The sequence below is a fragment of the Penicillium samsonianum genome (assembly GCF_028829775.1).
Source record: "Penicillium samsonianum strain IBT 33392 chromosome Unknown utg000001l_segment0_segment0, whole genome shotgun sequence".
Taxonomy (NCBI): Eukaryota; Fungi; Ascomycota; class Eurotiomycetes; order Eurotiales; family Aspergillaceae; genus Penicillium; species Penicillium samsonianum.
In genome coordinates this window covers 1,717,794-1,745,694 of record NW_026643259.1, presented here as the reverse complement: position 1 = coordinate 1,745,694, position 27,901 = coordinate 1,717,794, and the positions used below count along the sequence as shown (strand labels likewise).

Below are 27,901 nucleotides of genomic sequence, written 5' to 3'. Positions count from 1 at the left end.
CTTCTACTTGACCCCTGAACCCCAGTTGGACCCCTTGAAATTTCCCTTGCCACTCAGGGCCCTGGAAACTCTATTCCCATAAGACCGGGGAAAGGACCCTGAAATTCGGATATTGCGATGAGGTTTTCTACCATCTTGCCCTTGATCGGTGCATTTTCATCGCTCTTTCAACAAACACAAGGTAAATATGCCCACTTGCAACCTAGCACCCCATTACCCAGCCTTCCGTTGCCTAGCCCCGTTGTCTAGCCGCTGACAATCACCAGCACGATCACAGGCCTCAGAGGCCATTCGACAGGTGACGCCCGTCGACAATGCCATCATTCGTACTCCTTCACACCAAATAGACCACTTGTCGGAATTTGATATCACCTTCGCTTTACACCAAGACGGCAAGCGCATAAAGCTAGAACTCAAGCCCAATCATGATATCTTGGCCGACGACGCTTACGTGCAATACGTCGGTGCCGACGGCACAATAACACACGCGGAACCAATAAAGAGACACGAACACAAAGTCTATCAAGGCCGCGCCTTGGTAGGATCCGGAAAGGGGAGATGGACGCCCGTGGGCTGGGCAAGAATCACCGTCAAAAGGGATGGCCTAGAGCCTCTTTTTGAAGGTGCTTTCAGTGTCAATAATGACAAGCACCACATTGAGTTGCAGTCGACCTACCTCGACAAGAAGCGCCCGATTGATGCCGACGTCGAACCCAGAGATGGGGGATCGATGATTGTCTACCGTGACTCCGACATGTTTCACTATACGCACTCTGAGCTCAAGCGGTCGCTTCCCGGGTCCGAAGGCTGCGGCGCAGATCAACTTGAGTACAATGCTGATCCGTCCAATTCGATCTTTGGGTATGACACGGACGAAACAGATGGTCAGTGGGGTGTTGCTTCATTGAACTCGATGTTTGGATTGGGCAAGCGACAGTCATCGTCAGATATTGGCGGTGTCTCGGGCAACACTGGCGGCGTGAATCTGAAAACGACCATCGGTGATTCCAGTGGATGTCCTAAAACGAAGAAAGTGGCCTTGATCGGAATTGCAACGGATTGTGAATTCACCGAATCGTTCATGGCTACCAACTCTACCCCCAAAGAAGCGGCCAGGGACTGGATCATCAACGTGGTAAACACGGCTTCAAGTCTCTATGAGGAATCGTTCAATGTGTCCATTGGTTTGCGCAATCTTACAATCTCTGAGACAGGCTGCCCCAGCTCGGGCTCCGCTGCTACGCCATGGAACGTGGATTGCAATGGTGGAAATGTCACCTGGCGCCTGAATGAATTCTCCAAGTGGCGCTCAAAGAGTGCAGATGACAATGCCTACTGGACTTTGATGACAAACTGCCCAACAGGCAGTGAGGTTGGAGTTTCATGGATGGGCCGTCTTTGCTCCTCCGACCTGGTTACCTCCGGACTGAACTCTGTGACCGGTGCCAACGTCGTAGTTCGCAATTCCGGTTCTTCCTGGCAGGTGTTTGCCCACGAGACTGGCCACACCTTTGGAGCAGTGCACGACTGCGACGAAGACGGCTGCACGAATAAGTTAGACGCCTCATCTCAATGCTGCCCGATGAGTTCATCGACCTGCAATGCCAATGCGGAATACATCATGAACCCATATGCCAAGAACTCGATGACCAAGTTTTCGGAGTGTACCATCGGTAACATCTGCTCTGCCATTGGCAAAAACAGCATCAAGTCCTCTTGTCTGTCGGACAACCGCGGCGTCGTGACCATCAGCGGCAGCCAATGCGGCAACGGCATCGTCGAAGCCGGCGAGGAGTGCGACTGCGGCGGCGAACAAAGCTGCGCCGATAACTCCTGCTGTGACGCCAAGACTTGCAAATTCAAGGACAGTGCCGTCTGCGACGACTCCAACGACAGCTGCTGCATCAAATGCCAGTTCGCCTCCGCCAACACCGTCTGCCGCGCCAGCACCGGCGAATGCGACATCGCCGAGACCTGCAGCGGAACCTCGAGCTCCTGTCCCGATAACAAATACAAAGACGACGGTTCCAGCTGCGGCGCCAAGGACCAGAAACTCAGCTGCGCCAGCGGCCAATGCACAAGCCGCGACTACCAGTGCCGCACAGTGATAGGCTCACTGCTGAACACCAACGACACCTGGGCCTGCGAAAACACAAATAGTCCATCCTGCAGTCTTGTGTGTGGCGCTCCCTCACTCCAACACTCCATCGGTGTCCAAGAGTGCATCCTCATGAACCAGAACTACCTCGACGGTACACCCTGCGACGCCGGCGGTCGCTGCACCGCTGGCCAGTGCAAGGGCTCATCAGCCCTGGGCTGGATCCGTCAGCACGAGAAGCTGGTAATCGGAATCTGTGTCGGCGTCGGCGCGTTTATCCTGCTCGCTATCTTCTTCTGTATCTACAGTCGCTGCAAGCGCAGCGCACAGCTGCGTAAGGCCCGCAAGGCTATTCCCCCTGGTACATATCGTCGCTATAATGGGCCCCAACCTACTGCTCGCCAGCCTATGGACCAGTGGCATGGATACCGCAATGCCGGGTATCAGAATGTGCCTCCCCCTGGCGCTCCGCCACGATACTCATGATCACCCCCATGCTTCTGATTTTATTCTAGTTTGTTGGTTCTTTTGAACCTTTTCTTGTTTGCATTCGTGCCTCTGGGTTTTGCGGTCTGGGGAATTTGGGTTATCGGCGTCATCGCGCGATGGTTGCACATGTGGTTATTATCGGTCCTTATAGTATGCTATCATCCGTGATCTGGGGGTTTGGGCTTCCCTTTCTTGTGGCCACTCGTCTTCTTGAATTCGTTTGCATCTTTCGTGAATAGATTACGTTGAAGCCCCTTCGGCTATGAATGATACTGCATTTTCACATTGCAAGTATGGTACCCTCAGCATGTAGATAGCGTATAGAGGAATGAATATCCATTTGAAGTGCGATTTTAACCCAAAATAAACACAAAGAGGCACTTACTCCCAAAACAAACACATGAGTAGAACAACAAGAGAACAAGAAAAGTACTCAAATCCCAACACCAAGGAAAAACCCCCATGCACAACAAACAATCAACAACCCTCAGTCAAGTCTCCTCCCAGTCTTCGAGAGAGACCGAACCCATCCAACCGTATCCAAGCTCCAACAAGACGACCAAGAATCCCATCCTGATCATCCAACAACTCATTGCCAACAAATCCCAACAAAAGCCTCCCTCGTAACACCACCAACACCCTCAAGATCAAACTCCTCGATCATAGCCCTAAGCTCCTCCTCTTCAAGCCCAGTCTCCCCCAACTCTCGGGCAACACGTCTCAAATCCTCAAGGTCAATGAACCCCTTGGCGCCCTCATCGAACAGCTCGAACGCGCGCAGGATCTCGTCGCGCGGGTCCCGCTCCAGGATCTTCAGCGCCGTCACGGCCTGGAACGACGAGAGCGGCATGAGCAGGTTGGACGGGTGTTGCGGGTTCGAGACGGGGCCTTTGTTTGAGGCTAGCGGTTGCGGTTGGCCGTGTTGGTTGCCGACGGCTTGTTGTTGTTGCTGCACTTGTGGACGTGGAACGCCGTAGGTTGTTAGAAGTGAGATTAGTTCTTGTTTGCCGAGGGTGAAGCCGAGGGCGCGGAAGGCGACGCGGAGTTCGTGGTAGTCCAGGTGGCGGTCGCGGTCCAGGTCGAAGAGGGTGAACTTAAGGAGGGGGATTGGTTAGCTGGGGGTTTTGGATGGGGTTTTGGGGGTTGGTTTTAGTGTTGCGTTTTTTGCAATTTCCCTCTTGGAGGGACGTGGAAGAGAGAGGGGATTGATTGCATTGTAGGAGGTTACAATAATTGGGGTAGTGTCATAGATGGATGGATTGGGGTATCCCTTACAGCTTCATTAATCTCTTCCCTCTGCTCTTCAGTGAGTCTGTTCAGCGGATTCGCGTCCTGCGCTGGGCCATGGGACTGGGCGTTTGTTGCTGGCGCGGGCGCGGACTGTTGCATCTGCTTTTGGCCTTCGGGGCCGTTGAATTCACCTTGGTTGGCATTTCCCAGACCGCGATGCCGTGAGAATGATGAGGCGCTGAAGGGCATGGCATTCGTGTTGATGGAGCGTTCTGGGAGTTTCGTGCCGGCGTAGGAGCGCGACGCGAAGGGTTGGCCAGAGGCCATGGTGAATGGCGTGTTCAAGTTTAATTAGATGGCTGGATCAAGAGTTCTTCAGCATTAATTTAGGTGGAGGGGCTCGCAGCCCATGAGAATGCGTGTGGAGATGAGGTGTTTGGCGGTGGGAGGATTTCGGAGACGCGCCAGACACGGGCGGAATGACAACTCGCTGTTTTGCTTTTGTTACAGATATAGAGATCAACGAAAATATTATTATTTCTGGGAAATTCAGGATTCAATTTATTATTTCTAGAAGGATGAGCGAGTGAGCGAACTTCTAGACACAGCACAATCTGGTGCTAATCACAAGCAATTGGACATCTATCCCAAGCCATAAAAAACTTCACTTCCTATCCAGCAGCTAACGTTGTTCCTCAAACGAGTGTCGTATGTTCCTCCCATGGACAGATAACTTATTTTTTAAAAAAAGCAATAGTGGTGAGCGAATGTTGATGTTGCAGAACGCTTCAACAATGGTACAGGGATTGCGGGAAATTGCCTTGGAGTGGCATTGTATCGAGTGGCATTGTATCAACAAAGGTCGCAGCCATTGGATCGAATGCATTGTTATAATCGTTGTTGAGGAAGATCAACAAACCATTCGAGTCAGAGCATTCAATCTGATCGGTATAGGCCATGTTATCAAAGGCATTCTGTTCTTGGGTAATCACCGTATTCTGAGAAGTCCCTGATGATTGCAAGTGCCCATCATGCTGCTCAACAGGATTCGCCAAACGCCAAGGCCGAGGGAAACGATCAGCCAAGAATGCTCGCATTTCGCAGGCTGGCGGCGAAAAGGGACTGTCGTGCCGCCTCAAAACAGACGACGACATTTCCTCGGTGTCTCCCAGCCAGAAAGCCATATCCACGTCTGGAGATGACGGGATTTTAGGAACTACGTCCTCAAGAATCGCCATACTGGAGGATTTGCCCGTAGCCCCGTGTTTGGGGGACACATTGCGCAGGATATCTTCGAGTTTTTCGCGAACACCACTCAGATAACAGCTGGAGGCGCCAAACATTCTCGCAACGACATGGTTCTTTTGAAGATCTTGCAAGCCGCATACAACTCGGTAATATAATGCTGCGGCGACCCAAGCGGGATCGATCTCATTTCGTTTCCGTGACTGGCTTTTCTTCTTGTTGTTCTGCTTGTCCTTTCCACACAGAGCGACGTACAAACCAGGGCAAAAGTCCTGAGACATTTCTGCGAGCTTCCGAAAAGAGAGAATCAAAATATAAAACGAGACTAGTCGCCCAGTGGTAATTTCAAACCAGGACGTACGGATTCGAGCTTGCGCCAAGCCTTGAATGGCCATAAACAGCTTTGCCATTCTGAGTGCAGTCCAAACGAGTGGGTTGTGTTTGTATTGATCTTCAAATTTGACCAGATCCACGAGGGGGAGGGCACTGCTAACTCCAATAAGAAAATCATCGACGGGGCACTCTGTTTTACTCGATAGTGTGATACTGGACGGCGTTGCTGTCCAATGCCATGCAGTGCAGTTTCCGCCATATGTTACGCGGATATTGACAACCGCTTTGAATGCATTCATGCGTTCGAAAACCTCGGCACTCATGCGTTGCAAATTGTCTCTCGCTTCTTGGGACGGGAAGTTAAAGATCGTAGGAGAGCCACCGGCAGGCGGCCCAAGCAGGCACAGATCTCCCCAACTTCGGAAGCAGATTCGATTACCCTTAGAAGAGCATGGAGGACATGGTGTAGCTGTTCCACACTTCTTCTTAGCCCGATAGCACGCCATACACGACCCGCCAGCTTTCTTAAGTGCAGCCGTATCTTCTTTTTGTTGCTGAATTTCGGTCCCGCTACGAGGGATTTTTTCGTGGATGTTGTCAGATTTCCCAGGGTCCGCTGGATCCCATAGGATGAAGTCGGCATACATCTCCTTGAGAGGGGGAGACGGCGGGCGTACTGGCGCAGTAAATGGCTGGGTTTCACCGCTGCTGTGTTCACTTCGAGCACGCTCATGTTCAGGCAAGATGCATGACCAGGAATCATTGGCACTGGGAGGCAATGTCGAGGGTCGAGACCTCGAGCTTGTTCGGGATACGGAGCTTTGTAGTTGGTCTTCAATTGTGGGAGGTGTCATTATTGAATCGAAACAAACTGGACCTCCAAGCACATCCAGCTCCTGAGGTTGACTACTAAGCTCCTGAGGCTGACTGTCTGTCTGATCATTGTCGAGTTCGTTGACCATTTCGAGTATGTCTGGATTTGTGGGCTGGGTCTCATATGCCAGGGGCGTCAACGGCAGTTGCCACGTCAGTGGCATTGGTTGCTCGATACTGGGATCGGAAAAGTAAGGCATGATTGATGCGAGTTGAGACATGTCAGACTGGAAGGTCAGTAGTCAGTATCCAGAATTCACAAGACGTGCAAGCTTAGAAGCAAGCCAATAGGGACGTAGGAGGGCGAGATGAGAGATGGATCGAACTTACAGGATAGATGGAGTCCGGTGTATGCGGTGTACATGGTGCGTATTTACGCCCGCGGTTCGAATGGGGAGAGAATGGAGACGGCTGATGCCGTGTAGCAGCTTGCGCTATCATGGTTTCGAGGATAAACGAGGGGAATGGCAGTGATCGAGACTCTGAAAGATCGTCGAGCAAGGAGCGAGAGCAAAAGGATGGGCTTAGGGCAGAGCCTAATGACAAACCGATGTTTGTACTTGAACAAGTTGTCGATCCTTTGCGAGGGTAGAGGGTAGAGGGCAGAGAATGAGTGGTGTGAAGTAAAGATGGAAGTAGAAGATACACCTGGGCACCTCTAAAGTTACTCAAAACGGACTAGTACCGTCGATAACCAGGCCAAACTTTGGCTGAGGCTTAGCGGAACCTTCGCTGGGCCTTCAACATCATAGCGAGGCAGAACGGCGTCACTCGAGGTGAAGCAGGCACGACCAGGCCCATGAGGCCGATTCCAGATCCGGTATAGCGCACCGCTAGGTATAAAGAAGGTTTACCAAAGGTTCAGGGGCGGTGGAAGTGTGAAGTTTGGAAACCTGCTATGTCATAGTTCCACCATAAAATGGGCCTGGACGTAGTGTATAGGAAGAAAGACATGATCAAACAGTGAAGACAGTGAAGACAATCAATCTCGTTGATATGACGTACTGTTCAAATCGCGGTCTCTCTTCGTGCCCAGGTCCAAGTCCTCCAGGAAGGTACGACCGAGGAGTTGCTCTGGCAGGTAATTCTGTTGAACCTTGCCGTCGACATAGTTTGGATTGTACTTGTACTCCGCACCATATCCCAGTTCCTTCATGAGCTTTGTTGGCGCATTCCTCAAATGAACAGGAATGGGCAAGCCCGCGATTCCTGGCTCGTTCAAGGCGGCAAATACATTATTCAAGCCACGGTACGCGCGAGTGCTCTTTTTGGATAGTGCCATCGCCACAGTAGCGTGTGCCAGATTGATTCGTGCTTCTGGGAGTCCAATCTTCTCAACGGCGGAATGTGTGGATATAGCAAGTGACAACATGGTGTTGTCCGCCAGGCCGATGTCTTCGGAAGCGACAACGATCAGCCGTCGAGAGATATACAGTGGGTCTTCACCCGACTGAATCATGCGAGCAAGGTAGTAAAGCGCTGCATCTGGATCGCTTCCTCGAATGGACTTATGAAAGGCGGAGATCGTATCATAATGCTGATCTCCAGCACGGTCATACACGAGCGTCTTGGTCAGGGATCTTTTCAGGTCCTCCTTGTCCATTCCAGGTCGTTTTGACAGATCCATGGCTAACTCCAACAAATTCAGAGAAGTGCGAGCATCCCCATCGGCGAATCTGGCAAGATACTGAACCAGCTCTTCGTCCACCAGTTCGGAGGGCGAATAACTCGGGCCTTCAACCCGGAGAGCACGATGAAGGATTGAAATGATGTCCTCGTCGGTGAGCTTTGCAAGAGTGAATGTCCGGCAACGTGAAAGCAGCGCATTTTGGACTTTGAACGATGGGTTTTCCGTTGTGGCCCCGATAAGTGTGACCTGGCCGCTCTCCACCGGGCCCAAGAAGACATCCTGCTGTGACTTGGAAAATCGGTGAATCTCGTCACAGAAGATAATTGTTTTTCTCCCAGTGAGTCCCAGCTCACTACGAGCTTCGGCAAAGATCTTCTTGCACTCTGCCACGCCGCTGCTGGTGCTGTTGATTTCCACGAATCTGCTGCCCACCAGCGACGAAATGACTCGAGCGATTGTTGTTTTCCCTGTCCCTGCGCTGCCCCACAAAATCATACTCGGTACTCTATCCTGTTCGATGAGTCCACGCAGGATGCCGTTCGGTCCAACAAGTTCTTGGCCGCAAACCTCCTCCAGGGTTTTAGGTCGCATGCGCTCCGCTAGAGGTGCTGCTTTGTGGAATGCGTTGATCTTCGGACGTTTTGCTTGTGGCTCTTTTGAGTCGCCCTTTGGTTGTTTCGGCCCATCTCGCTCTCGCGTAGATTCCGCTTCCTCAATAAATGATCGTTTGCCGTTGAGAGCGCGTGGGGTCGTTGTGGGACGCGACGGGGACTCCTTCGGGATATTCGATTGGGCAGAAGCTTTGCGCGCGGACGGAGTCTGGAACATGCTGGGGACTGGTCCCTTCTGGGAGGATGCCAGTTCTCCTGGAGAGGAGGACGGTTCTTCGACGAAGCTCTGGCAGCCTGAGTCGATGTGGTCGTTGATCTTCAACTGGGAGACAGATTGCTCACATATTGGGCAGGCAACCATGATGACCGGAGAATGATCTGGTCATTCACTAGGTTACTTAAATCTTCAAGCTGAGGTAAACGTAGAAATGATAACGTCCACCCGCGGGTGCGACGCGTTCAACGCGTTAATTAGTAAGTACCAGGCCTTGGTGCCTGAAAATGGGCAAACAACAAAATCTATAACCTATATATACATTTAATATGTAGAAAAGTACATATAAGTACATATAAGGACATATAAGTACGGTATAATCTCCGAATGACCCGAAGAAAATAAAAAACAGGAACCGGTCCATGTCCCGATGGCCGTGGCCGAGCCGAATGCGGAGCACGCCATGGAGGGGAAATCCAACCTCTCCTTATCTTGTCCTCTCCAATCTTATTCTCTTCAATACTCATGATTTCCCGCTCTTTTCGGAATATCCTTGCTCAGTCACAGAATTGCAGGTCTAGAAACCTCTACTCCGCCCTTTCGATATTGCCCCGACCTAGTTACAGCGCAAGAGCGATGTCGGCTACAGCTTCACGACCCGATCCATTTCGCCCCGCCAAGCGGGTGGCAGGACAGCGCCAGGATGTTTGGTATGCAGTTTCAGGAAACAAGTTGGGAAAGACATACTAAGTGGGGATTCAAGGTCAATCGTCAACGAAGCCGCCGCAGCTTCCCCAGTTCAGCCGATTGTGAACATGGGCCAAGGGTTCTTGTGAGTCAGGCCATTTCGAGGACCCCCGATTACTTCAAGGGATTGGAGTTGACATATAATCTTTCTGCGCAGTGGTTATAACCCCCCGAAGTTCGCTCTTGACGCTGCAAAGGATGCGTTAGACCGAGTGGAATGCAACCAATACTCTCCGACAAAGGTATTGAAGGCCAACGAATCTGCGCATGGTTACACAAATGCTCACACAATATAGGGCCGCCCCCGCCTCAGACAAGCTATCGCGGATGCTTACTCGCCTTTCTTTGGCAAGAAGCTAAACCCCGAGACCGAGGTCTCGATCACAACCGGCGCAAATGAAGGTGAGGGATTGGTATAATTTACCTACAAATGGACATTTGGCGCTGACAATATGAACAAAAGGCATGCTCAGTGCCTTCATGGGTTTCATCGAGGATGGCGATGAGGTCATTATCTTCGAGCCCTTCTTTGACCAGTAAGGAAGCTCCGATATTGCGAGAAAATCGAGGGATACTAATTCACTCGAAATAGATATATTAGCAACATTGAGATGCCCGGCGGTACTATCCGCTATGTTCCCCTCCACCCGCCCAAGGATGGTGCCACCAGGACCTCCCCTGCATCGGAATGGACTATTGACTTTGAGGAGCTCGAGAGAGCCATGAACCCCAAGACAAAGATGATTGTAAGCAAACGACACCAAAGTTTTTATGAATATCCAAGCTAATTGTAGCAGGTCTTGAACTCACCGTAAGCGGTCTTGATTTACAGAGACGAATAAGGTCTCAACTAACTGTGTGTTCATAGGCATAACCCCGTCGGCAAAGTCTTCTCGCGCGAGGAGCTCGAGCGCATTGGTGAACTGTGTGTGAAGTATAACCTTATCATCCTGTCTGATGAAGTCTACGACCGCCTCTTCTACGTTCCCTACACTAGAATCGCTACTCTGTCCCCAGAGCTATACGAGCGCACTTTGGCCGTGGGCTCTGCCGGCAAGGCCTTCTACGCCACTGGTTGGCGTGTTGGGTACCTCATCGGCCCTGAGCACCTGATCAAGTACGTGGCCGGTGCACACACCCGTATCTGTTACAGCAGTGTGTCCCCTCTCCAGGAAGCTGCTGCTGTTGCTTTCGAGCAGGCAGAGAAAGAGGGCTTCTGGGACGAGAGCCGAACAGACATGAAGGGTAAAATTGAGCGGTTCTGCGAGGTCTTTGATGAGCTTGGTATCCCGGTATGTGATCACTCTACCCCTAAGTATTAGGTCTACTCTGCCATAGATTGATTCGGCTGACATCAATCTCTACAGTACTCTGATCCTGAGGGTGGATACTTTGTGCTTGTCAACATGGCCTCTGTAAAGCTCCCGGCTGACTATCCGTTCCCGCCCCATGTTGCTAGCCGTCCTCGTGATTTCAAGCTCTGCTGGTTCCTCATTCAGGAGGTCGGCGTGGCTGCTATCCCTCCCACGGAATTCTACACTGATTCCAACGCCCATATTGCTGAGGATTATCTCCGCTTTGCAGTGTGCAAGAATGATGATGTTCTTGAGACTGCCAAAGAGCGCTTGAGAGGGCTGAAGAAGTATATCGCCCAGTAAACAAAGACATGCAAGGCTTTGATATGTGAGAAGTGATGAGATATGCATAGAAGTGTTATGGTGCCAACAGAAAGTTGGATATAAAGATGCAAGATACGTGCCACAGAAACCAATTCTCCTTATATCCATCTTGCCTTACATGATTAATCTACCAGTACATATCTACTCATGTACAGCATCTCCTACATAGTTTACAGCACCTTAGAACAATGAACCAGGCACAGTATGACGAAAATACCCGCACACGACGGTCTTTGTTTCTATCTAGAAACAAAGGAGGGGGCGATCAACTCCCCCCTCCAACCCGCCGCCACCACCGAAAGCGTAATACATAAATGGGCATCCTGGACCTGGGGGGCATCCACCGACTGTACACTGATGATATCTCTCTCCAAACCAGCCACCCCAGGTCCAGGACCCCGGTACAAAGAAAAAGGGCTAGGGAGGGGACGGCTCCCTACCCTGACCACGGCATCTCCCACTCCATGGGGCCCGTTCCCGCCCCGTCCCAGCCGACGCCACGGCGGAATGTCCGCCGGTCCATTGGAAGGACCTCCGAGTATCCTCCCCCACACGTGCGAGCCACCACGTCGCTCACCGAAGGATGGGTGGCCCGGTGCGCCCTCAGAATCCAATAGTTGGATTCGAGGGAATCGCACACTCTCCCAAGGCCCAACCCCATACGGTGGTTACCGAGCAACGTGGGGCGACGCTCGCTCGCGCAGGTCAGATCCTCGCAGTGGCGCCGGTCAGCACCGACCCACTCCGTCTCGCAGGCATGCCGCAAACCAAGACTGCTCTTATCGACGGTGCCACCCATCTCGAGTCCCATCTGGTAGCGCAGCATGCCGTCCATGTCCTTGTCACTGGCCCACATGTTGTGAGCCCGCATCCAGTCCCGGACAAGCCGGTAAAGATAGTCCACGAGGGCTGGATGTTCAACCGCCGCTAGAAGGAAAGAACAGTTAGCATATGATCTAAAAAGGTAGGTAATGGTGAGGGCGGTATGATATCAAAGTGCAAGAAAACTGAGAGGGAAATCAAGCTGAAAGTGTAAGGAATATGAAAGTGATATGAAACTTACCGAAGAGACAGATTGCCAGGCACCGGCGGAACCGGTCCTTCTCTTCGGCGTCCTCGAATCGCACAATGTGTGCGACTCGAGGTGAACATCGCAGCCCTACGTGACTGGCTGGAGCGTCCGCAGCCTTCACCAGGTCGCCCCACTCCGCGAACACGAAGTAGTCGCCTCGGTCGCGGGCGGAACTGAACCACAGCGCCTGACGATGGCGCTCAGGGCTGTCCCAATGGTGAAGGCTGGGAAGCATTGGTGGACCCACGAGATCGTCGTACGGAATCGAACTAGCCAAGTGCTGCTCCAGGACTGGTCGAGTGGTGCAAACTAGCCAGTGCCTCTTGGCATCCTCCCACAGGTGGCGCTTGCCGCAGTAGCGGACTAAGGAAAACGGTCCGCACTTAGGGCAAACAACGGAGACCCCATTCCCCAAACCACAGAGGACTTGGCAGTCTTTCTCCTCGCAGACAATGCCGACTCTGCGCAAGTCCAACTGTGGTTCAGGGGCTGGGGCCCCGATGTTGCCGAACTGCTTGGCTGTGGGAGTTCGTTCTTCATCCTCCGACGACTCGGGTGGAGACGGAGAACGACCTTCCACTCCACCGCCCTGAGAAGAAGCAGTAGAGACGGGGCCCTCGCGGGCTTCCTGACGCTTCATCATGTTCTTGCGCCTCCGTCTCTCATGCTTCTTCTTTTTGTATGCACCCTTCTTGTCAGGTCGGCTAGACTCGGCTGGAGACTGGTCATCTGGCTGGACGGTGCCATCTGAACTGGGATCATCAGTCTCAGTCCCAGCCGAGTCTGCGGTGGACAAGGCGGAAGAGGCACGGGAGGTCGATGGAGGGTCGGCCGTTGGGGACGAGGACGCGGCTTCCTGGCCGCTGAAGAGCCCTGTGGTTTTTAGTTAGCATGTATTCAAAGCAAAACATATGTGAAATGCAATGACATACCTAGGCTGGCCATATCGAAAGACTCACTTCGACGCAAGACTGGATCCTGCGCCTCGTGGCCGCCATGGTACTCTTCAGGGTCTAAATAATAGTTAGCAGCCGCATCAACAATTATATAAAGAGTAAGTAACTTACCAGAAAACCACACCTCGTCCCTGTTGTTCGAGACAGGGTACCGAAGCCCAGCCTCATCCCCCCGCGGAATCTGGCGCAGCTCATCTGAACTCTCTGCTGGCTCGTTTCCTTCCGCTTTCACTCCCCCTGCCCCCTCATCCTCATCTTTCTTCCATGAAGCGCTCGTTGGTGTGAAGAAAGATGAAAGTGAGGATGAGGGGAGGGGAGTGCGGGGGGAGAGGTGGGTTCGGGCTGTCTCGAATGATGGAGAAAATGGGGTAGTCAGGTCATCGGGGGTAGTAGGGAACCGGGAGGCATTGACTGTTTGTTGGCCAGCAACTGCCGCAAGTTGCTGCTCAGTCGGGACACCCTGTCGAGCGATGTCCTGCACTCCCGGAAGTAAGCCACCACACTGGTTGTCGCCACATTGGTCATCACCACGTTGTTCTGTGTTCTGTGGTGTGGTGTGATCTGTGACATTGTCTGCATCCTTCTTGCCTGTATCGGAGCTAGACGAACCAGGCGTGTGCTTTCCCTTACCCTTGCCCTTAGACCTTTTGTTGCTTTTCTGGGTATCAATTCTGAGTGTAGAGACCCTCTTTGTCAACTCCTTCGGGGTCGACTCTTGCTGGATGGACTCTTGCTCAGTCAACTCATGATGGGTCTGCTCTTCCTGGTGCAACTCTTCCTGGGTCGATTCTTCTTTGGTTGACCCTTCCTTGGTCAACTCTTCCTCGGTCAACTCTTCCTCGGTCAACTCTTGACTTCCCACTGTCTCCATCGTATGTTCTTGCCCTAACACCGACTGCTCTGGACTTAGCACAACTGACGCATCCGAGTTTTCGTCCGCAGAGCTTCCTTCCTCGGCTGTGGAAGATTCCAGGCCTCTCTTTGATAATTTCTTTGATGTCTTCTTCCCTTTATACTTCCTCTTGATAGAGGAAGGGGAATTGTCGTCGACAAGCAACTTCCCAAACAGTTTGTTGTCTATGTTGCTAGGCGTTGCCATCAGCCATTGAATGCGCAGCCAAATCCGGACCGGAAATGCCATCCATTTGCCGTAAGTGTTCTGTGAGATGTTAGCTAGATCCCAATATGGTTGGTGAAGTTTGTATCCCGACAGGGTCTTTCTTCGAGATCTTCTGATAGAACCCGTCACGCTCATCAACAGTGACCATCATCTGCTCCACACGTTTCGCATTCCTTGAGTTCACAAACTTGAACTTCAGTGTGGGCGATTTTTCTTTCGCCTTCATCCAGCTTACTCGGCAGCCGGATGTCTCCCATGGGGTTGTCCATTTGATGTAGTAGCTGTCTCGCTTCGGGTTCTTCAACTCCCGAAGAGCCGGTGCGGAACCAGTCTCGATATTCCTCATGCCAATCTTCTTTGGAGACAGGAAGAGTGCTTCAATCGATCTCATAATCCCTGTCATGCCCTCTGGGTAATCGCGGGGGATCTTAAAGTCCACCCGTATGATGTCGAGGTCTGCAATCACGGCATCAAGGTCGCACTTGGGGCTACCCTCGGGGTTATTCTCCACAACGAATTGCGGGATAGGAGTCCGCCAGTCCTGAATCTTCAGCCTCAACTGGCCATTGCCCAGAGTGAGCCCAGCCTGTTTATCGGCCCAATCATCTGGCTTCTGAGTCATGTCGAAGTGTTCCTTTGAGAATTGGCTTGGCTCGGGCAATTCCCTCTCAGCTTGAATTGACTGAGGGTTAAGCAGTTCTGGCACTCGGCTCTCGATTGTGGTGCGTTGCCTTACGGATGCGAGCTGGGCACTTCTGAGGAGTTGCTCAACCTTGAGCTCTTCTTCGTGTGCCTTGAGCTGTTCTATCACAGCTTGAGTGAGCTCTTCTTCATGTGCCTTAAGCTGTTCTATCACAGCTTGACTCATCTGAGGCTCATCGGAGTTGAGCAGCTGAGTGTGTACTTTCGACTTTTCGTCGTGCCCTTGTGCAGGCGAATGTTGGGGATGCTTGGGGGAAATCTCGCCATCGACGAACTTGCTGAAGACGGTAGGCATTTTGTATGATGAAGGTGGTCAACTGCTGACTTGATCTCATCAGTTAGTGACACTTCATCAAGCTTTGTTTCCCTGTGGATTGGAAGACATACCGAGTGGAAATAAGAATGAGGTATTTGACGTTCTTTGTCGGGTATAAGAATCAAACTGACTATGCATTAGCTGAGGTTCATCTATATCCGACACCATGATGAAGAAGAAGACCCACTTGATGATAGGCCAAAGCCTATAGCAGTCTCTTACTACTCACTGGGTTTTCTGATGCGTCAATTGAGGCTCACAAATGGGATGCATGAAGAGCTTACCAAATACTCCTCGGTCGGCACAGGGCTCTCTTCGGCCCAAGATTGCTTTCGAGGTCTTCAAGAAAGCTATCTCGCTGCAGGATACATTAGCCAATGCAAGATGGGTCATCTGTCTTTACAAGAAATGACTTACCGCGATCGGTCCTCAGGGTACTAGGGGGTGTGAGATTCAGTCTCACACGGGAGGTTGTGTGCACTGCCTTGGCTTATGCATCAGTCGACAGAACAATGGGGAATACGGCCTCACAAGAAATGACTTACTCAGATCAGACTTCGAGAGTCCTCAAGATAGTGACAGACTGTGAGCTGGTCTGACGCAGGAGGTTGTGTGTACTGCCCCAACCAAGCATCAGTCGACAGAAGGATGAAAGACACAGCTTCACGACAAATAACTTTCGAAGAGTTGTCCTTGGGACACTGGAAGGCTGTGAGTCTGGTCTGACAAGAAAGATTGTGGATGATGTCTAGATCATGCATCCATCAGCCAAGTTCCATGGCATGGGTGACCCAACGCGTGAGGATGTGCGACAACATACTGTGTGAGGTTTCAAATCTTGGCTCACGCGTCTATGGCATGCACTATGAGGTGAATCAAGCTTTTTTTCTTTGATACAATGGCTTTTGTCACTGAAAGAGATGAAAAGTAAGATGCACGGGCCAAAGCTATTGAGTGTGCGGGGAGAAGAGATTTGAAAGAAGAGTGATTGGGAGGAGAAGAAGATGGAGCCAAATGAAGACAACAAAAAGGGACAAGCTTCGAGGTTCGATAATAATGGATGAGACAAACAAACTGTCCACGTGCTACCGCCACGGAGCCTTCGATCGGAAGTTACGACTGACCAGACAAATGCGGCAGAAATGAAGATACGTACATGTTTCTTTTCCCAGGAACTGTATTGTTGAGGCTGGTCAAACAAATCGAGTGAAGCATCAAGGTATGAAGTAGCTTCAATACCATCAACCGACCATTTGTGATACTGGTGGATTTACAATTACCGTCAAGCTGCGGTTCCAGTCCCGGTGTTTACTCGACAAAGAGTCTTACATTGAAGGTGCTATGGAACGGAAAATTCCGTTGAGTTCCATCCCCAAAGTAACAATACGTGATATGGGGTAGCCATATTGAGCAAACGCCTTGGCTATACAATTGAAAACGATGCGACTTGCTTGTCACTTCCTTGCAGACACCCGGAACTTGACATGTTGCCGACATCATATTCCCTCCACACCATTCGAGCTATCAAAAGCAGTCATCTGCTCAGCGATATCCCACAGCACCAGCTTCTGCTCAATACCCAACTAACTACATCAACGACGAAGCAAAAGAACTGACATGGAGGCTCGGAAGCCACGTGAATATGGGTAACAGCGCCAACAGGCCTCTTCTTGAGGTGTTTTTAATGTCTCTTAGCTACAAATCCAGGAATCTAATTTCATGTTGGAGGCCATTATTGCTTTATATCAATCTTCTTTGCGTAGAAGTCCCGGAAAACACACCTGAAGCATGCACCTTAAGGAGAAATTGGAAAATATACCACAGAAAGGGCATTAGATCAGTCATATACTCATAAAGTATCATAAACAAACACAGCACAAGAGGCCGATTGCGAATCCAGGAGTCTTCTTGCCATGTAATTCAAGACATGTAGTTGCAAGTTTTTAGGGTGCGAGTCTGTCACGTGTGGTCACGTTTTTTACGGACTCGGTGAATGTCACGTGATACACTCCTGTCAACGCCAGCGACCACAACTCGAATAAGCATCAAGGACTTTTTTCACACACCCGACCCTTTAGTGGAATTGTTAAATAATCCGTCATCATGATAGAATATATTGCAATATGACTACGTATCTTTCTATTGCCAAAAATTGTACGCGTGAAAATCAGCTCTGCACTCGATTACATCTTTCTGTGAATCGAGTCACAGACTCGCACACTCGAGTTAAGCGGCAACAGCCAAAACAAAGACTAACCCCCAAGGGATGTCAAACAACATACATATCGTCTACCCGCATGACACGGGACCAAAATATCTGTACAAGCATGATGTTAGATCAACTAGCCCTCGCTGTCCGGCTATTGGCTGTCAGTCGTGGGCGGCTAAGCGCCCATGGTGGCTATATTTGGCTGTTTGTCCACTCCGGCGCTTTTGACACTCACAGCAGCCAGTGAGACGCTTTGATGCTTCATGAAACAAACCATTGCACAGACTCCTTGTCTTCAGGCTTTATTTTTATATTTTCTTTGTTTCGAAATGGTCATGGTTCGCTCTGATTGGGGCTATCTCGACTATACGGGGTTGCTAAGGTCCATTAAACTGCTTCTTTATGAGCAACATTGGACTATTGTGATGTCTGCTGCCGCCCAGGATGTCTGACAATTTCCAGGTGACGTTTGCTGGCTGCTATATTTGAAGATTCATTGTCCCTTGTTTTATTCTGATTCTATTGTTCTCAATCCGCCACCCGGTCTATTCATTCATCTATTGACCTCCCCATTCATTCAACATCTATAAGAAATCATATACACCATGTCCCTCCACTAGTCCAGCTCTTTCCCTTTGCTCTCTTTATCTTCTTTTAAGGACTCTCCGTTTTTATGCACGCTTTGCATATTTTCCCTAGATTTAATTACGCCTCCAAGCATTCCTGGTCTTCGCTGGAACGAGATCACACCTGAAACATTTTGACAATTATCGCTTTCGAGAAAAAAAAGAATCACTACAATGGTATTCTCCCGATCCGGGCGATCGGTCTTTCCACTTCTCCCGCCTTATGGAGCTCACGATTCAAGCACGGGGCGGATAATTCCTCTACATCCAGATGGCCTCACTCCTTATCTGGGTCTGCGAGCTCGACTTTCACAAGTATGGATCAATCGATGGACGATACTTTTGCTCCTTGTTCTCTTCCGAGTATTGATTGCAGTTGGCGACTTGCAATCCAACATGGCATCCGCCAAGCGTGAGGCGCTCTCTGCATGCACGTCGGTGGAATCTATGGGCAGTTCGATGGCTTCAATGCCCTACTACCTATCCAAGGGCACCAATGAGCTTGTGGCTTCCTCGGTTGATGAGGCTGTCTCTGCCCTGAAGTCCGTGTTGTTGATGACTATCACGGGAGTCGGGGAGATCCTCTGGTTTGTCATTAACATGATGTACTCTACCTACGCCTGTCTCATTACAATGGCCGTCCGCGGCACAGTAGGAGCCGGGATCGAGTTGATCAAGGAAGCTACTGAGTGGATCAACAAAACCCTCAAGACAATCAGCGGTGACATTGAGAGTACAGTCGACAAATACAAAGACGAACTTAACTCATTCCTTGAGACAATCAACAAAGTGGCCAGTGTGTTCTCGGATGACCCTAGCCCCATCAACCTCAACAGCTCAATCAGTACGCTGGAGAATCTGTCCCTTCCGTCGTCAGTCAACCGCACAGTCGAAAAATTGGACAGCATCGTCCTTCCCAACTTCAAAGAGATCCAGAATTACACCAAGACCCTCTTCCAAACGCCCTTTCAAGAAGTCAAGGATTTGGTCAACGAGACTTTAGGCACTTACAGCTTCGATCGGTCCGCTCTCCCGATCCCTGCCAAGAAACAGCTGACCTTCTGCAACGACAACAAAGGAATCAACGATTTCTTCAACGGGGTCACCGAGCTATCACTAAAGGCACGCAAAATATTCATTGCTGTCCTCGTTATTGCTGCCATATTGGTATGCATTCCAATCGCATGGCAAGAAATCCGCCGATGGCGCTCAATGAAAGAGCGTTCCCAGCTGGTTCGCAAGGAAGCCCACGATCCAATGGACGTTGTCTATATTGTCTCACGGCCATATACCGCCGCTGCAGGTATCAAGGCAGCAAGTCACTTCAGCAACAGCCGCCGTCAGATCCTCGTGCGATGGGCCATTGCCTACGCAACATCCCTCCCTGCTCTTTTCGTGCTGGCTCTTGCACTGGCAGCACTATTCTCTTGTCTGTGCCAATACTTGCTCCTGCACTCGGTGAAGCAAACTGTTCCCGCACTGAGTGCCCAGGTGGGAGAATTCGCCGACAAAGTCGTTGACGCACTGGAAAGTGCCTCGACAGATTGGGCTACCGACGCCAACAAGGCCATCATTAATCTCGACACCGACCTAAACCACAATGTCTTCGGCTGGGTCAACAGCAGCACGCAGGCCATAAACGGGACTCTAAACTTCTTTATCTACAACACATCCAGCGTTCTAAACGAGACCTTCAAGGGTACCCTGCTGCAAGAGCCCGTCTACGAGCTATACGAGTGCCTCATCGGCCTCAAAGCAGAGGCACTCCAAAAGGGTCTGAACTGGGTAGCCGAGCACGCACATATCTCCCTCCCCACCCTCCCGAACGATACATTCTCCGCCGGTGCATCCTCCAGCATCAACGACAGCTCCAATCCCTCCGATAGTTTCCTCGCCGATGCAGGCGACCAGACAGCCAACAAGATCACCGAGGTGGTCATCAGCGTGATCAACAAACTGGAAGCAGCCGTGCGTATTGAAGCCATTATCGCCACCATCATTCTCCTGCTTTGGGTGTTCATCGCCTTGATTGGTATCACTCGTGCCATGATGCTTTTCTGGAGTCGCGATAAGCATCGCGGCGAGGGGGGCCAGGGTCATATCCTGGATCCCGTTCACAATGGTGGACCACCATCCCAAGATCCGAATGGTTTTACTGAAGTTCCACTTACTGCTATTCCGAGGAATATGTCTAGAGATGGACACATTGTTCCTCAGTACACGGCGGCGGCAACCTCCGTGCCTGTGCGGAATGAGCCGTCGTCATACGGTGATGAGAAGGTTGGTTTTGCAGGGGAAAGGAAGTATGAACATGCGTTGCAGGTGGACTCAGGTCCTGATCTGAGGGGAAGTAGCTACGTTGAATATGATGTGAAGCGATGATGGGAAATATATTCCTGTCTTCGTCCATCTTTTCTTTTATCTTCGCTTTTCTGAAGACAACTGTGCTTTGTATTTATTCTCACTCTCTCTTTTTGCCATTTCCAGCATTTCATTGTACTTGCCTTGGCCATTTGTTTCTATATGGGGGTGGTGTTCTGTCATAATAATTCCCAATAAGATAGCATTTCTAGTTTAGAATCAAGAATGCCACTTGATTTCAAAATTCTAATTTCCCATCTTCGACTTGTGCTAAACATCACCCTAGAATTACACTTCACATAGCACATCGTACAAGATCGGTATTAAGATGGATACAAAAGACTTCAATATATTTGTCTCACTATACTAAACAAAAACCCCAAGACATGGCATAATCTCATACAAATCGTCGGCCACAAATCAATAACCGCTATATGGCAACAAAGAAGCTCTTCTCCCCCTCTTTGGGCTGCACCCTGACCCGCTCAATAATCGGATCAGCACAGCTAATCCGAATACGCTCAGGGGTAGCAGGGGACTCCAAAGAGAGCACGTCATTCACGTTCCACTGCTTACGTGCAGCCTTCAAGGCATCACGAATAGCAAAGAACACCGCACTACCCATAAACAAGGGCGGCTCACCAACACCACGAGAGCGTTGAATGGTGCGCAAGTTCTCCCACTCCACATCCTTAAGCAAACTCACGTTGAAAATCTGCGGGATATCACGGAAGCCGGGGATTTTGTAGTTGCCCGGGCCTCTGGTGAATATCTGACCAGAGGCACGGTGCCAGAGACTTTCTTCGGTGGTGAAGAGACCTTGGCCTTGTATGAAGGCGCCTTCGATCTGGCCGTAGTCCACTGAGGGGTTGATACTCCGGCCCACGTCCATCTTTATGTCGGCGCGTAGAGGCGTCCAATCACCTGTCAGCGTGTCGATCTGGACTTCAGCTGCCGTGACACCTTGTGTGAAGTAGAAGAACATCTGGCCACTGTTCTCGCCCCATACGTAGCCGATATCGGGGGTACGGTAGTATCCTTGTGCGGAGAGGTTGACACGGGCGAAGTAAGCCGCGTGGGCAAGTTCTTTCATGGTGGCATTGGGCATTTTCTCACGGAAAGGACGTAAGCGTTCGTTGATTTGTTCACACGCATTGAATATGGCGTAGCCGTTGAGATCGGAGCTTGCAGAAGCAGCGGTTGCGGAAGTATTGGCCACTGTATTAGTTGCTGTCTCAGAGATGAAGACGCTGGACTGTGGCACTTGCAGCGCTTCGGCGGCGATCATGGTCATCTTTGTGTGAAGGCCTTGTCCCATTTCAACACCACCGTGTGCTACGAGGACACTGCCATCGTGGTAAATGTGAACCAAAGCTCCTGCTTGGTTCAAGAAGAGAGCTGTAAAGGAGATACCGAATTTGGTTGGCACAATTGCCATTCCACGTTTGGACCACTTGTGCTGCGCATTGTATTCCTCGACAGCCTTCCGACGCTCGTTGTAAGAGCTCTCCTCTAGCACTTGCTTGTACATCAGCGGCACGTACCAATCTTTGAGAGGCTGGTTGAAATGCGTCGTATCATCTGGCTTGTACATATTGATAGCCCGGATCTCTTCGGCCGGGATATCCAGATGATCTGCAATCTCCGATATATAACACTCAGCGAAGAACAGGCCTTGCGGGCCGCCAAAGCCACGGAACGCTGTGTTGGATACGGTATTGGTTTTGCAGACCCGGCCGCGCACATTGATGTTCGGTATTTTATACACGCCATCAATGTGCGACAAGCTTCGCTCCACAACGGCACCAGATAAATCTTGTGTGTAACCTCCATTGGCGAAAACATCTGCATCAAGCGCAAGGAGTTTTCCTTCTTTGGTCACACCAACCTTCCATCGGCAGAGGAACGGGTGACGCTGACCGGAAGTCAATATATCTTCATCACGGTTGAGCATACATCGCACGGGTCGTCTTGTTTTTGCAGCGGCAATGGCACAAATACCAGCCAGCTGAACAGATCGCGATTCCTTGCCGCCAAAGCCACCACCAAGTCGCTTCACACGCGATACAATTTTATTCGCAGATACTCCTGTCACCTGAGCGACATAGGCTTGTCTGTAAACGATTAGCTTAAATTATTCTGTGATGAGACGCGGTCGAATATATCGCTACTCACGTTTCGGTAGGATTCTGGGTACCACTCCAAATCTCCATTTCACCATCTTCCGGCTTTGGGATTGCCACACAGGCTTGAGTTTCCAGGTAGAAGTGCTCTTGGCCACCCATTCGCGAGACTCCAGTAAAGATGTGGTCAGCTTGTTTGAAAGCTTCCTCGGTATCACCATTCTTGATGTAGCGATAGTGCTCAAAGTAAGACTCCGCTTCAATGGCCTCCTCAATTGTAAGGATGCTCGGGAGGTCTTCATATTCGACCTTGACAGCCCTCATACCTTCCTCGGCGATTTTAGCGCTAGTCGCCAGAATCGCACCAATCGGTTGACCAGCAGTAGTAACTTCATCGACGGCAAAAAAAAGCTCATCGGACTTGGGTTGCCCCCACCAGTTTGCCTGGGGGTTAGGAAGATCCGTGTGGTCCACGTAGTCCACAACGCCTGGAATGTCCAATGCAGCGGACGGGTCAACGCTGAGGATCTTGGCATGAGGCTTGGTAGACAAAATCATGCAGGCGAATAATTCATTCTGTTGCACAGGAATATCATCTGTGTATTGAGCCTCTCCTGTAGACTGCTTCAACGCTGCAACATGCGGAGTCGCTCGTCCAAGGATCTTCTGCTGATAGGCAACAGAGCTCTCAAGATCTTTTGCTCCTGCAGAAATTGCTCTCTCAATCTCAGCAACAACATCTGGATCTAAGTCCGAAGCCTTGACATCGAGTCCTGAAAGTACATCGTAGTAGAATCTGTAGAAGAAGCCCAGAGCCAAAGACTTCCGGTAACTAGCCATACCGCCAGGAACCCCAAACGGCAGGTTGAAATCCTGCTCCAGTGCGCTCATGACGCCCTCTAGAGTTGCGGGGTTCGTGAACTTCTTGCCAACCAAAAATGCCTCAGCATTCTTCGCTGAGACGGTCATAGGTGCCATGCCACCAAACACAAGATTGGCGCTGACCACATCATTGGTCTCGGAAAGAGTCACGCGTAACGCGGAGTTGACAATGGCAATATCATCATCCTTCCGCTTTGCCTGTTTGTAGGCTCGCATATGCTCTCCCTGCGCCTTCGCAGCTGGAATGCGCAAGGTAGCGATGATTGCGTTGGGAGCGAGGGCAGTCTTTCTGTATCCTTGGAAGAATTCGGTCATTGGAATTTCAGTCTCGCCTTCGAGAGATTTGGCCACGAGGATAGTGTTGGTGGCTACCAAAACTGGGTTAAGATCAGATATGGGCGATGCGGTGGCCAGGTTACCCGCCGGGGAAGCGACATTTCGGATTTGTCGTCCAGCGAAGTAGAGCAACTGCTTCTTGATCGCTTTGAAAGGTTGGCCTCTAACATCTCCGTATTTCTCTACCGCTTGGTCACAGATGTGTTCGAGGTCTGTTAAAGACACATTTGCACCGATCTCCAAGCAATTGTCGTGCAAGGTGAACTGTCGCAATTCGGGGATATCTCCCAGGTAGACGGAGGCCGGGTATCGCATTGCCTTGAACTTAATCTCAATCTGTGTCTCCGTGCTTCCACCAATTAGTTTAGCATCTGGGTGGACGTTCTTAATCTGCAACAGTTGCTCGACGGTCACCGGTCGGTACCATTTCTTCTTTTTGTTGCCATATGCTAAAGGTCGGTATTCGTGTTTCCGCAGGGCGGCAGGGAAGATCAACTCTGTGTCTGGACTGTACGGCTTGAAGTCCGGTGCAGGAAACTTGTAATCGACCGTCTCGTTCTCGCCATTGTTGGTAGCAGACCCTTTACAGCAGCCACCGGAGCCCTTTTTCTCCATGCAGCAGCCCGACCCACCATTGGCAGAGGCCTTTCCACAGTTGTTGCTAGAGTTGAAGCTCTGAGCAGCATCTAGGATAGGTCGGTAACCCGTGCAGCGGCAAAGGTTTCCATCGAAGGCTTCTTCGACATCGTGCTCCGAGGGAGAGGGGTTGTTTCGCAGCAAGGCATAAAGAGACTTGAAGCTATCAGTCAACTTCGGATCCCCTCCAAAAAACGAATCAAGCGAAAGGACCACATAGGCGTACCATGACTATTCCAGGAGTACAGAAACCACATTGACTTCCATTACCGATCGCAATCCGCTGCTGGATGGCGTGGGGATCCTTCGAATTCCCAATCCCTTCGACTGTGATAACGTGCTTACCATCAATGCTAACGAGTGGAGCAATACAGGCATTCACGGAGGCATGGTAGATTTTCCTCGTTGTAGGATTGATATGGGAGACGACCTATAGACCGTATACCGCTCTGGTTAGCACTAGGTGCGTGTAACCCGATATAGTTGACTAAAACCCACCACAGTGCAAGCACCACACCCTCCCTCGGCACATCCAAGCTTTGTGCCTGTCAACCCAATACCCCGCAGGTATTCGAGTAGAGTCACTTCCGGGTTGATCGTGTCTATCGCAACCTTGGTTCCGTTGAGGTAGAACCGAATAGTGTCATCCCAGTCCTCAGTCAATGCAGACAGGCTGGTCGGTTTCTCAACCGCGACCGTGGAGTCCGTTTCTAGGATTCCCGGCGCCATGGTGGAGATGTAGGGATTGTGGCGATATGTAGAGGTAGGCTTTCAAGGGCGACTTTAGGTGCGCATCTTGCTTTTATAGCAAGTTGGGCTTTCCGCGACGACATAAACCTATTACTAAAACGAAGTCTTCGAAAAGTCAGTTTCAAAGGAGGGGAAGTCCAAAACGATGAGATCAAAACTCCAGATTCCGATATCAGGTAGGCCCCCACTTGGGGAGTTTCCGTTATCTTATGCGGGGATCGCCACTGTCCGATGGGAAGTCGGATGACTGTCGGATTCCCGTCCGCCTTCAGAGCTACCCAGTCGTTTTGCTGGAATTACTACTCCGTACTATGTGCATAATAAGTCTTGAAGATCTGCCAACTTGGTGAAACTTCTATATCTGAATTACGCCAAACCAAAATAAATAAATAAAAATATGCTAGAATACATATATGAGAGAAATGGTCTGTAGATGGTAACCCCGTAAATGGACGCTCATGGCCTCGAGCCAGCAAAAGGTTTCTCTTGCTCTTCCCACTTCTGGCGTTCAACAACGCTTCGAGCCCTATAGAATAACGGAATTAGCAATAGCCTATGAGACATTATACTGAGGAGGCAACGACTTACCGATAGGCCTTAACAAAACGCCAAACCTCTGTGTCTGCAAGGTTCCAAGCCTCAACAACATCCTTGATGTTGATGCGGTTCGTTTCCTTGGTCTTAATTACCTCGCGAGCCTTCTGGATGAGTTCGTATTCTTTGCCGACTCCTTGTTCGCTTGGCGTGCGATCCTGAGCGCTCTTGGCGGAGTCTTTGTCGTTCTCAGTTGCGGGATCAATCTTACTCCCACGAGGGATCTTGAAACCAAACTGCCATTCAAACTCGTCCAAGAGCTCTGAGGGGAGACTCTGGCCTGCCTGGGCAGGGAGAGATTCCACTGTCATCCACAAAGAAGTTCCGACAGCGTCTTCGCCTGCGACAACCTGCTTGAAGATCACTCCCCGGTATGAAGAACCCAATTCGGGCCCAAGGTGTTCCTTGGTCACCTCAGACAACCATGCGTCGCGCTCGGTCTCCCGGCGAACTTGTGGTGTAGTGATATCTTCCGAGTTCTTCTGCAGGCTAATAAGAGTGTAGGGGTGAGGAAGGGTGCCAATCGTAAACAAGAAGGTGGTGTTTTTATAGGTCGAAGGCTGGCTGATACGCATGGGTTGCTTTGCAGACCCAAACCCGCATGGGCGGCATTCGGGTTCATTAGGTGGACAAGAGTCGGGAATGGGCGACTCGGGGCACTGAATAAGAGCCTTTGCCAGCCGAAGGGCAGGTTCCACCAGCGCGGTAGTGTGCTGAGGGAACGGTTTCAGCACGGCCAGTCCAGCGGGGAAGGAGCTATGGAAGTGATTGTGCAGGTGGGAGTTTATCAGTTGGACAAGAGCCAGCTGACCACTCGCAGGGTTCTGGGTCATCTTTTCATGCACGGTAGAGTAGCGAGAGGTGATGGCTGCAGATTTATAAAATGCCAAAGCGCTCGGCGGCTCAACCTTGAATGATTCCGGTTCAATGAGATCAATAAAGGACTGGGTTTTATCATCGAGCTTCAGAACTGCGCTCTGAACGGCTGCATCGATCCGCGACTTGTCCGCCGCGTATAGGCCATTCTTGAGGTTTTCAAATCGGGTAATTGACTCTGGGACACTCCCCCGGCGAAGATACGAGAGCATGGGATCGTCATAACGCGCCATGGGGAAGCAGTGGAAGTCCGCAAGCAAGCCGGTGCCCATGTGCCCCCACGCAAGCCAGGCGAACACCTCATTCTGTGTTTTAGGCGCGAGTTTCCACTTCTGAACAACTTCATAGTTGGGGTTTTTCATCGCATCGCCCGGAGTCAATACCACGGGCTTGAATCCTTGCGCAAACCATGCCCGACGCCACGCGAGAAGCAATTCCGCATCGGCATTCTGCAAGTCCTTGAGATCCTTGCCATTGGCTTTGTTGGGGTTATATTTCGCATCGTAGTATGTGTAGATCGATCGACGTTCGCGAAGGGGAGGGAGGACGGAGCGATTCTCATCCAATGTGATGGCAGAGGAGAATGGGTTCAACCATTCGAGGGTGCTGTACCATTTTGATTCGCCGTGGGTGCTGTTGTCCTGTTCCTCGGGCTGCTCGTGGGAGGGAGGGCGGAACGAGGGCAGGTGGAAGTTGCTTAGTGAAGGTAGTTTTGGTGTGGGCACAAACTTGGCCGGGCCTGTGGCTGATTCCTCGCCAGCATCAGGGACCGGAGAGGACGAGAAAATGAAAAGCAAAAGCGCGACGAAAACAATTACAGACAGGAGGGCTGTACTCCTGTGAGGAATCATATTTCCAACATTCAAACCAGAGGACCTGTATAGAGGCCCGTCAAAAGTTGAAAAAAAAACACGTGTGGCTTCAGACCGCGACACTTCTCCTGAAACTCCGCCTCGAACGAAGACCAGATTTGGCCAATGCAGGCTTGGCAAGAAAATGACGATAGGTATGAAGACAACTCAACACACTTCCATCTGAATCTCTTAGACTGAATTGATATCACCCTGGCTTCCAATGATGAACCAAATACAAAATATAACCCTTGATAATAACCCTTCTTGCTAGGATGGTGATGCTGGTTCCTTACTTGCCTGAGGTCCAAAGCAAATGATGACTCAGCTAATCCATTGGAG

General features: G+C 50.8%; 9 protein-coding genes across 9 annotated transcripts; 3 read left to right on the top strand and 6 right to left on the bottom strand.

Moving 5' to 3' along the window:
- Nucleotides 1-117: 117 nt before the first annotated feature.
- admB (uncharacterized protein) lies at nucleotides 118-2,584 on the top strand (the record flags this gene model as incomplete). Its single annotated transcript, XM_057273401.1, has 2 exons — nucleotides 118-181; nucleotides 267-2,584. The coding sequence occupies 2 exons, from the start codon at nucleotides 118-120 to the stop codon at nucleotides 2,582-2,584; spliced, it is 2,382 nt and encodes a 793-aa protein (XP_057141580.1).
- A 592-nt stretch (nucleotides 2,585-3,176) lies between these two features.
- Nucleotides 3,177-4,144, bottom strand: cdc31 (putative cell division control protein Cdc31; the record flags this gene model as incomplete). Its single annotated transcript, XM_057273400.1, has 2 exons — nucleotides 3,177-3,680; nucleotides 3,863-4,144. The coding sequence occupies 2 exons, from the start codon at nucleotides 4,142-4,144 to the stop codon at nucleotides 3,177-3,179; spliced, it is 786 nt and encodes a 261-aa protein (XP_057141579.1).
- Nucleotides 4,145-4,605: 461 nt separating this feature from the next.
- Nucleotides 4,606-6,709, bottom strand: N7471_000678 (uncharacterized protein; the record flags this gene model as incomplete). The annotated part of the gene is made up of 2 exons (XM_057273399.1): nucleotides 4,606-6,495; nucleotides 6,599-6,709. 2 exons carry the CDS (start codon nucleotides 6,707-6,709, stop codon nucleotides 4,606-4,608), a joined length of 2,001 nt encoding a protein of 666 aa, XP_057141578.1.
- Nucleotides 6,710-7,250: 541 nt separating this feature from the next.
- On the bottom strand, nucleotides 7,251-8,870 carry N7471_000677 (ssDNA-dependent ATPase MGS1; the record flags this gene model as incomplete). The annotated part of the gene is made up of 1 exon (XM_057273398.1): nucleotides 7,251-8,870. The coding sequence occupies one exon, from the start codon at nucleotides 8,868-8,870 to the stop codon at nucleotides 7,251-7,253; it is 1,620 nt and encodes a 539-aa protein (XP_057141577.1).
- Nucleotides 8,871-9,128: 258 nt separating this feature from the next.
- Nucleotides 9,129-11,502, top strand: N7471_000676 (kynurenine--oxoglutarate transaminase). Its single transcript, XM_057273397.1, has 9 exons — nucleotides 9,129-9,433; nucleotides 9,487-9,555; nucleotides 9,628-9,712; nucleotides 9,767-9,872; nucleotides 9,934-10,006; nucleotides 10,063-10,216; nucleotides 10,265-10,281; nucleotides 10,339-10,762; nucleotides 10,838-11,502. Exons 1-9 carry the CDS (start codon nucleotides 9,249-9,251, stop codon nucleotides 11,126-11,128), a joined length of 1,404 nt encoding a protein of 467 aa, XP_057141576.1. The 5' UTR covers nucleotides 9,129-9,248; the 3' UTR covers nucleotides 11,129-11,502.
- Nucleotides 11,503-11,585: 83 nt separating this feature from the next.
- On the bottom strand, nucleotides 11,586-15,294 carry N7471_000675 (uncharacterized protein; the record flags this gene model as incomplete). The annotated part of the gene is made up of 5 exons (XM_057273396.1): nucleotides 11,586-12,076; nucleotides 12,213-13,094; nucleotides 13,154-13,234; nucleotides 13,289-14,336; nucleotides 14,389-15,294. The coding sequence occupies 5 exons, from the start codon at nucleotides 15,292-15,294 to the stop codon at nucleotides 11,586-11,588; spliced, it is 3,408 nt and encodes a 1,135-aa protein (XP_057141575.1).
- A 3,252-nt stretch (nucleotides 15,295-18,546) lies between these two features.
- Nucleotides 18,547-20,532, top strand: prm1 (pheromone-regulated protein PRM1; the record flags this gene model as incomplete). The annotated part of the gene is made up of 1 exon (XM_057273395.1): nucleotides 18,547-20,532. The coding sequence occupies one exon, from the start codon at nucleotides 18,547-18,549 to the stop codon at nucleotides 20,530-20,532; it is 1,986 nt and encodes a 661-aa protein (XP_057141574.1).
- A 409-nt stretch (nucleotides 20,533-20,941) lies between these two features.
- N7471_000673 (putative xanthine dehydrogenase HxA) lies at nucleotides 20,942-25,217 on the bottom strand (the record flags this gene model as incomplete). The annotated part of the gene is made up of 4 exons (XM_057273394.1): nucleotides 20,942-22,625; nucleotides 22,687-24,644; nucleotides 24,715-24,918; nucleotides 24,987-25,217. 4 exons carry the CDS (start codon nucleotides 25,215-25,217, stop codon nucleotides 20,942-20,944), a joined length of 4,077 nt encoding a protein of 1,358 aa, XP_057141573.1.
- A 477-nt stretch (nucleotides 25,218-25,694) lies between these two features.
- N7471_000672 (uncharacterized protein) lies at nucleotides 25,695-27,559 on the bottom strand (the record flags this gene model as incomplete). The annotated part of the gene is made up of 2 exons (XM_057273393.1): nucleotides 25,695-25,764; nucleotides 25,827-27,559. The coding sequence occupies 2 exons, from the start codon at nucleotides 27,557-27,559 to the stop codon at nucleotides 25,695-25,697; spliced, it is 1,803 nt and encodes a 600-aa protein (XP_057141572.1).
- Between the last annotated feature and the right edge of the window lie 342 nt (nucleotides 27,560-27,901).

Coding starts and splice junctions, on each gene's coding strand:
- N7471_000676 (XM_057273397.1), top strand. CDS start 9,249: ATGATTTCCCGCTCTTTTCGGAATATCCTTGCTCAGTCACAGAATTGC. Junction 9,556..9,627: donor AACATGGGCCAAGGGTTCTT/GTGAGTCAGGCC, acceptor CTTTCTGCGCAG/TGGTTATAACCCCCCGAAGT. Junction 10,763..10,837: donor TTGATGAGCTTGGTATCCCG/GTATGTGATCAC, acceptor CAATCTCTACAG/TACTCTGATCCTGAGGGTGG.